Below are 9,164 nucleotides of genomic sequence, written 5' to 3' on the forward strand. Positions count from 1 at the left end.
GGCCCCTGCTGTTTCCTTTCCTACTACAGTGAAAGGCACCAGTCTGAATCCCCCCTTCCCCCTTTCTCCTGGCCTCCCTGCTTCTCAGAGAACCTCCAGGGAGAGATGGGGATCTAGTGTGGCTGGGACTGCTGGGGGCCGTCCACATCTAGAGCGGATGAGACCATCAGACCGGGGCCTGACCCTGGCCAGCGGTGGCTCCTTCTCCCCTCGAGGGCAGCACTGCTGGATGGAGAAGTCAATCAGCAACGTGACCTGCAGTTAAACTCCTCTTGTCTTTTGTGATCCAGTGACTGGGCCAGACTCCTCTGCTGATCCCACCTCCTGCCCTGCACTGGCCCTTTCACCCCTGGCAGTCCAGGGCACCAGGGAGAAGGCTGTAGCTGTGACAAGTTTGGCAGGCTGGACACCTGCGGTCTAGCCTCGAAGCCTGCCACTGTTGCCCAAGGTGCTGGGCCTAGGGAGCCCAAGCCTTCGCCCAGTGCCACCTTTCCCACCTTCTGAGATTGGGGAATGGAAGAAGAGCTGGGGGTCCAGAACCCCTCTCCTCATTGAGATGAACTGGATGGAGTTTCTCCATGAATCAGCAGGGCTGCAGACTGGGTGTGTGCTATGTGCCCCCTCTAACCTGAACTGCAGAAGGTGGGCACCGGGCCAGATAATCAGACTCCAGGATTGAAGAGGAAAGAGGCAGGAGGGAAGGGGGAAAGGCCAGGTCCCAGAGAAGACCCTGAGGGGGTCCCAGGTCTGGGCTTGGAGGTGCTGGATAGGGATAGAAAGAGGGCAAGGGACTGACTCACTGTTGGTGCGGGGAGGTTCCAGGTAAGAGGGGCTGAGAGGTCAGGTCAGCCTTAGGAAGGTCAGGCAGCTGGGGGAGAACTCCTCTGCAAGGCACTTGAGTGCTTTTATTTCCCTCCTCTCTCCAGCCCCCAAATGCAGTATTGTTTCCAGACACAATAGTTGCTCCCCAGCCTGGCTCCTAGGGGCCTATGGAAACCAGCTGTGCTAGCAGCTCCAGGAGGTGGGGGGAGCCCCAGGAGTGAAGTAATAAGGACCAGCTTCCCCAACCCCAGGGCCCTTCTTGTTGCTGACCAGGCCCTGGCCCTTGGGGCCAGAGGGCCAGACTCCTTAGAGACAGAATCAGAGGTGCAGGGGGAATTAAGAAGAGCAAGGGAGGTGCCAGGAGCCCAGTTTCCCGGTCCCTGCCCCCGCCCTTCCATCACTAGCGGGCAGGGAATTAAGAAGGGGCATGAGTTCAGAGTCTGGCCCCTTAGGCAGGCTAGGGCTTGTCCTTCCAGTGACCCTCCCCACCCCCCAACCCCTCCTTATAATAGACTGGAGAGATGGGTGGCGGGGAGGCCCCAGCCTGACCTAGCCCTAATGGCTTTCCCTGGGCAGCCTGAACAAAATGGGAAAAAGATGTGTGAGGTGGGAAGCTCCGATTTCCTTTCCCCTGCGGGAGCCAGCTCTGGAAAATGTTAGCTGTCAAAGGGAGACTGAATAGTCTCCGCCTCCCACTGCCCAGTACCCCCTACCCCATCCCAGCTACCAGGGCCTCTCAGCCGGCCTGGATTCCCAAGGGCCCTGGGCTAGCAGCTGTGAACATCAGTGAGCCAGGCTGAGCAGGCGCACTGCCCCGAGAAGCTCCAGCCTCCCCGGCCTGTCTCCTCTACCAGCCTGGGGAACACATCCAAGTGGGAGCTTTGGCACTTGGGAATCCGTAGGGACATGTCCCTGGGGATCAAAGGAGAGACCATGGTTTCACACCTCCTAAGTCCCAAAGCTCTGGGACTGTCAGCCACAGGTTTCCAGATGATCTGGGTTTTTGGTTAGTCAGTCTTCCCACTGAGCTCACAACCCAGAGAGGGCATCATCCTCTCTGGGATGGGCCCTTCTCACTGCCTGTGGGCATATGGTCTCTGTGGGCCAGTCCCCTCCGATATGCTCCCTGACCCCTTGGTGCCAGCTTCCAGGAGGCTCAGGGAGTTGATTCCAAAGCTGGGAGGCGTCAGTCCCTGCCTTGGAGTGGAGAGTGGGCAGAGGTGGGTTGTGTGGGGGAGCCTGGTTCTAGCCTCTGAGGAAGCCTCCAGAATACTCTACCTTTCCTCAGCCCGGGCTCCTTTGCTCCTACCCCAGCTCCACCTCCTCTCCTTCAGGAAAGCTTCCCAGATCTCACCACTCTGTCAGCACAGCCTCAGGTCTCAAGCGGCCAGGCTGGATTATCTGCCTCTGCTCCCTGTGGGTCCTGGGTGTGGGCCCCAGCTCCCAGAGCAAGGGCCTCTCCTGCTTCCTCCTTGGTTATGGTTTGGATCCCTCTCATGGAATCTTTCCAAAGAGGCCACCAAACAGGATTCCACGGGGCGGTAGGAAATGAAGGGCCTGGCCTTTGGGGAAGTTGCCTCTGGCTGAGGGATGCCAGGCAAGTTGGGTTCCTGGCGCTGCTGTGCACTGAGACTGCGGGGTCAGGTCCCAGGCGCAGGGCCCAGCCCTCAGTCCCAGGCCTGGGAGAGGAGAGGCGTGACTGAGCCCACACTGCGAGAGCTTTCCTGTGTTTCCTTAGAATCTGCCTGATTCTAAAGCTTTGCTCCTAAACATTTCAGAATGGAATCTGGTTGAGCCTGGCAGAGAATTAAGGTATGCTTGCTTTTCCATGCCAAATTCTTAAAAACACCTTCTCTCTCCCCGCACCCTGCCTCTCCAATATCCTATGTGTTATATATATTCTTTCAAAGAAAGCATAGTTGATGGTGTCCCTAAATAAGGACAGAAGCCGTACATATTAAAGAAAGAAAGAAACAAGACCAGTAAGTCAGCACAGTTAAATGATGGGAGGGCAGAGAAGACACCAGAACAAAGGTCTATGTAGGAATTCACAAAGGCCAGGGACTGGTGCACGGGGAGGGCTGGGGAGTGAGGCCTGGCTTACCAGGACCCCTCCCCTCTGCAGTGCCACTACATGTCACTTATCTATTCAGTTACCACCTTGATAACTAGAGATCATGCAACCCAGCAAATCTCCACCCCCAAGCACATGTGGGTCCCCACTTGTGAGGCACACATGCACTCCCTGAGCACTCTTTTCGAAGCCAGTGTGTACAGGAACTTGGTTGGGAGTTGAAAGACCAAAGATATTGACTCAGATTTAAACATTTGCTCAGGATCAACCACATCCAAGGTCATCTGCATGTGTAAAGCTAATCTGCCCCCAATTAGGCCACTTACTACTTCTGTTGAGTTCCAGTCTGGTATCAGCTGCTGGCTGATTATCTCCCTTTGGCTATCTTTAGGCAGCTTAAAGTCAACCCAATCAATACCCAATTCATCTTCTTCAAAAACCTGCTCTTCTGCCATGTTCTCTATTGTGGTCAATGGCACCACGCTTGTCTGGTCACTGTAATTCAGAAATATCAAGTCTACCTTTAGTCCTCTTGCCCTGATCTCTGTCTGAGTCCTGTTGATTCTACCTCCTCAGTGATGCTCATATGCATCTTCCCACTTCATTGATTCAGGCTTCTGTCACTGCTCATCCAAATTACTCAAACAAGGACTCATCTCCTGGCCCTTCTTCAATCCAGTTTCCACTTGGCTGTGCCAGCGTCATCTTCCTAAGACTCAAATTTGATCATATCACTCCCCTGCTTCAAATCTCTCAGGGAATGTGGGCAGGACCTGCCACTGTACACTGGAATTGGTGCACTGGTTTCTCCTCATGTTGCTGGAAGCAACTTGGGAGCAAAGACAAGGCTACTTCCCTTTATGCCTAGCAAAATGCCTGGCACATAGCAGGTGCTTCATAAAAATTTGAGTGGAAGGATTCCAAGTCTCACCAGATGCCACCTGGATGTGTTAATAGCAGAGTAGGGCGTGGTTAATAGCAGAGGCTTCAGACTGGCAAACCTGACAGGTCTGAGTGCCAGCACCACCAACCTTCAGCTATTTGGCCTGGGGAAGATTTCTTACCTTTTGTCATCCTTGGTTTACTCAGCTGTTAAATTAGAATACCACCCCCTCCCTTACAGAGAATGGGAAAATGAACCTGAAGGGGTTAGCACTCTGCCTGGCACAGAGAAGCTCTCAATAAAGAGTTGCCAATCATCAGTTAAACATAAAGGGTTAGAAAAGAATCCAGGCCCTAGCTGGTTTGGCTCAGTGGATAGAGCATCGGCCTGTGGATGGAAGGGTCCTGGGTTCGATTCCGGTCAAGGGCACATGCCAGGGTTGCTGGCTCGATCCTCAGTGGGGGGCATGCAGGAGGCAGACGATCAATGATTCTCTCTCATCATTGATGTTTCTCTCTCCCTCTCCTCTTCCCTTCCTCTCTGAAATCAATATATATATATTCTCCAGGATTTTAAAGCTAGAATTATTAGGCTCCAAGAAGCAAAGTGACAATCTCACAAATTTAGCAAGGGGTAAAATCAAACTTAAAACCCAATGTCAAACAAGGTAACTTGCTGTTACTCTATTCAGCTATGGATGAAAAAGGGACCATATACTAAACCTGACAAGCTCAGGGGAGGCCTGCGAGGTGGGCCTTATAAACTTAGAGACCAAAAGTAACCACACAGGATAGTCTGAACATAAAAATTCCTAACCGAAAACTAGTCATGGCGGTAGCCACATCCTAGGACTATAGCTTCCTTGACAAAGGTCAGTCTTTTTATTATTTTTTAAATTTTCTAGAGAGATTGAGAGAAGCATCAATGTGAGAGTGAAATATCAATTGGCTGCCTCTTGCATGCCTTGACTGGGGATGGAGCCAGAAAAAGCCCTAGATGTGCCCTGACCTGGAATTGAACTATGGTGCATGGGCAAACATCCAACCAACCGAGCCACACCAGCCAAGGCGACAAGGTCAGTCTTAAATGAGCCTGTTGTATTTTTGCATCTAAGATAACATATCATTGGAATGTCAATCCCCTTTCCCAGATCTCAGGGATACCTACCTCACCAGAGCATCCCACAGAATCCCTCATTGTTATCTTGTTCCCCTGTGTACCATCTCCATGTGCTGTAAATGTCAACTATCTTATATCCACCAATGTAAGTCTGTTTTACTTTTTATACAATCTCAGAGATCCCCCCCCTTTGCTTTCTCCTCCCTAATCTACCAATCAATTTCATGTACCTCCCCCCTTATGTCTCCTCCTTTGATTCTAAAGTATAAAATAAGCTGTAAAACTGCCATTCTTAGGAGTATTTTCTCAATTTATTGAGATTTTGCTTCCTGGAATTTGTCATCCATTTGGCTCAAATAACTCTTATCTCTACAGGTTTGTACATTTTTTATGAAGACACAGCTGTTTGGTGGACTTACTCTACAGTACAGGTAAGTGAAAGTGCTTTGTGAATAAGACAGACTGTAGATATAGGGTATTCATAGATGTGCCTAGCATATTGCAAACATGGATATCCATCTCTAAACTTGGACTTGGGCTAGCATGCCTTGGGGCAAGTTCATAATTATAGCACTGTTGATCTTTCCTATTGTCAGCTGTAATCATCTGTTAAACTAGGAATTAAATGATTCCTCCTTGGAGCCTTCACTAGATCCCTGGTTCTTTAAAGTGAAGAAAGGGACAGTGCTATCATCTGAAATTTTTTTAAAAAATTGATTTTAGAGAGAGGGAGAAACTTCGACCTGCCATTCCCCCTACCCGTGTATTCACTGGTTGGTTCCTGTTTGTGCCCTAACCCGGAACCTGCAACCTTGGTGTGTCAGGACAGTGCTCTCATTGAGCTACCTGGCCAGGCCCCCTTCCTCTTTTGAGAACCGCTTGGTTACGTGGAGTTTTAGACTATTAAGTTTATGTTCGGCATATACAGTTCTCAATCTTTGCCCTTTCCCAGGCTCACCTGCAGTAGGGGACCTCTTAGCATTACAATCATTATGCCATGAAGAGGGTATCAGAGGAGCTTGTGTTTTATCATGCACGTGTCCACTCTGCCAAACAGGACTTGTTGACAGAGATTCAGGCAATGGGGCTCTCCTATTATCAGTGGATGCCCGGGATCCCGGGGACAGAGGGGTGCAGAAGGAAGGACTGAACGACAGGACATCCCCGGGCACTCTGCAGGGGAAGCTGGGCTCTGACCAGAAAGTGAGAGAAAAGCGAGGAAATGGTTACAAGGTTCTTTAGTCCCCCAGGTTCTTCCTGGCGAGCAAAGTAAGACTGAGTTCTTTCCAATGTTAGACTGAGACCAGGGACCCTTCAGAGCCTGGGGTGAGGGGATGAAGCATGAAAGCCAGTTGCTACTTTACCAAGAAACACACAAAGCCAGCTTTGTTTCAGCCAACAGGTACTCTAAAAACTGAACTCAAATGAGAATTTTCTAGTTTACTGATCACAATATAATGTATATGTAAGCACAATGTAATGTGCTTTGATGTGTCTACCCAGTTTGGGGTGTGGCTTTCCTAGTGTATAGGACACTGGCACCTCTTTATAAGGTGTCATGGACATTTCATGTTGGGCTCAGCAGGCACCAACTTGCTCAGAACTCAACAGCTGCCTGTGCAAGCAGATCCTGCAGCACAGGGCGTGACAAGACCATGTTGAGTCTGGTGCAGCCGCAGAAAATTCCTTGCTACAAGCAGCCATGACCATGACTCTGGCCCCTGGAGCCAAACCAGCCACTCAGGAGGGCACAAGTCCTGCTGTATACATGGAGTCTGCATTTCCTCAAGACAGTGATCCCAGACACAAGGTTCGACCTGTGACTCACATTCCCAAAATGAGGGTGTGCAACCACCAAGGAAGAGCTAGCAGGAGCAACCAGGCTGGCAGCACCAAGCACCCTTCCTCTCCTGCTCCATCACTCCCATGTGCCCATTCTCCAAGTCACTTTCCTGGTCACATGCACTCCACATACAGGTATTCTAATGGCTTGGGGTGTGATTTGAGGTGTGGTCCTTGGTATGTGGTAAGGATGAGGACAAGGCGCCAGAGCACACGGGCTACACAAAAGGCTTGGTCAGTGCTTCCCCATGATTTCCAGCAAACAAGGGCCTAGTTAGTGTCATCCAGAGACTCCGGAACCCCCTTATAGAATTATAGCTCTACAGGACCCGTGACAAAAGTTTAATGTAAAGTTAATAAGGAAACACCACATACCCTGGCTGGGTTGCTCAGTGGGTTGGAACATTGTCCCGTACAACAAAAGATGGCGGGTTCGATTCCCAGTCAGGGCACAGTTCCAGGTTGTGGGTTCAATCTTTGGTCAGGGTGCATATGAAAGGCAACTGATTGATGTTTCTCTCTCACTTTGATGTTTTTCTCTCTCTCCCTTCCTCTTTAAAAAAACAAAGCAAAAGACAAAACACCACATAATTGTTTTTCCATTATTAAAATTTATCAAGAAAAAAATTTATCAAGGGAATAATTTGAGTTTTTAGAGGCTTGGTTTAGCAAAGTAAAAGCCTAGAAACTTCTGGGAGGACAAGGGTAAGGGGAGAAATGGGAGATATTTGTAATACAATCAACAATAAAAAATATATTTAAAAATAAAATTTTTACCCTTGACAGGGGGGAAAAAAAGACTAAAACCATTTAAACATTTTAAATCTTTTAACCTACCAAGTGGGATCTCAGTTAAATAAATCCTCTCATGCTTTAGGAAAGAGACAGCTTTCCTAAATCATAAAAATTGACTTCCAAGTCACACTCTTACCTCGACTGCCCTGTAATCCTACAAACCACACCTCACCAGGGATGGCTTCCCTGGAAGTCAGGGTGGGATAAATAGGCGATATCCTGACACAAATTAGATGTAGACTCTGATATGCGATCATACAATTTATCATCCAACCAGGATACTTTTGAGAGTGAAAAGGGGTGCTGTTCACCACTTGAGAACAGAAGGCATACAATGGGCACCCTCGGATAAGGCCGTTTGGGAGACTAAATTTCCCAATATGCCCTGCCCTGGAAAGTAAAAAAGCTCGACTAGAACAAAGCACTCTGGGGCCTGTGGTTAGCACCATTTAAGAGGTAAACAGTATAGGGCTGGGTACTGGCACAGAAACTTCCTCCTTCCATGGGATACTTAACCAGACACAGAACACAACACCTGAGGTGAGATTTCAATGGATATTCAGTCTGGGGGAGAGCCTCTCACCCTCCCCAATAACTCTAGCTTCCCAAGGTGCAGAGCAGGGAGAGCCATCCATTGGTTCACTGCCCTGTGCCCCCACTGTGGCTAATCTTTAGGAGAATTCTGGGCCAGGTGCTGCTCCCACTCAACTTCCACCAACTTGTACAGCTCCATGGTGGCCTGAGCGTCTTCCACAGAGGAATGTCCACTTTTTCCAGCCTGAACGAGGGAGGAAGAGAAAAGCATTGGGCTGTAAGAAAGTGTTGTTTTATATGCATAACCCATAGACCAGACAATGGGGTGGGGAAGGCTTGGGTGCAGGGGGGGAGGTTGGAGAGGGCAATGGGGGGAAAAGGGCCATATGTAATACTTTCAACAATGAAGATTTTTAAAAAAGTGTTGTTTTCCCCCCTTCCCTACGGGTTCCCCCTAACCCCTTATATAAGCAGTTGTTTCTACAGTTAGTAGGCTGCAAAGGTAGAACTATGGTAGGGCCCTACTCCTTATTTAATTTCAGGGGTTCAACTCCTAGGAAGTCTGCTCTTATCTGCCTCAATCCTTTCTGTGGCAACATGTGAACGCCATATTCTTCTATTCTGTAGAGACAAGACATCTAGATCATAGCCAGGCCTTCTAAGTCTTCCATTTTCCCCAGTTCCAAACTCTCTCTTTATGACATGTCTACACCCTCTACCAGGCAGGTCACCCCTTTCTTGAATGCCAAATATGTGAGAGACATAAGAGGTCCTTGCATCCACTCTTAGGTCTTTAGACCACCACCACCTGGTTTCCTAGTTTCTTAGGGTTTTACACCCACTTAAGGCTTTTTTTTCCTTTCCCAAGTACAATTTGGAACACCGGTAGCGAACAGGAATTATTATCCTTATATACACATGGAGAGATCAATGGGCCTCTTAGCCCACAGCTCTTCCTTTAAGAGCAGCCTGCCTGGATTTCTCTACAAAGGAATTCTGGGCTCAGACCCTGGAGAGGCAGTAAGAAGGGACCCCCCAGTGTCCAACCAAGGGGCCTGGCAGCCTTTGGGGAGAGGTTACCTGGATGTCCCGGTT

The 9,164-nt window shown here is 49.2% G+C and overlaps 1 protein-coding gene across 1 annotated transcript in view; it reads right to left on the reverse strand.

Moving 5' to 3' along the window:
• Nucleotides 1-7,331: 7,331 nt before the first annotated feature.
• Nucleotides 7,332-9,164, reverse strand: part of ISG20L2 (interferon stimulated exonuclease gene 20kDa like 2) — a 6,269-nt gene continuing 4,436 nt past the window's right edge. Inside the window, exons 4-5 of the mRNA XM_006775734.2 lie at nucleotides 9,043-9,086; nucleotides 7,332-8,313 (exon numbers count right to left, since the gene is read on the reverse strand). Of these exons, the coding sequence (XP_006775797.1) occupies nucleotides 8,200-8,313; nucleotides 9,043-9,086 (158 nt within the window). The 3' untranslated portion in view covers nucleotides 7,332-8,199. The remainder of the gene's footprint in view (nucleotides 8,314-9,042; nucleotides 9,087-9,164) is intronic.

Source organism: Myotis davidii, unplaced genomic scaffold, assembly GCF_000327345.1.
Source record: "Myotis davidii unplaced genomic scaffold, ASM32734v1 scaffold208, whole genome shotgun sequence".
Lineage (NCBI taxonomy): Eukaryota > Metazoa > Chordata > Mammalia > Chiroptera > Vespertilionidae > Myotis > Myotis davidii.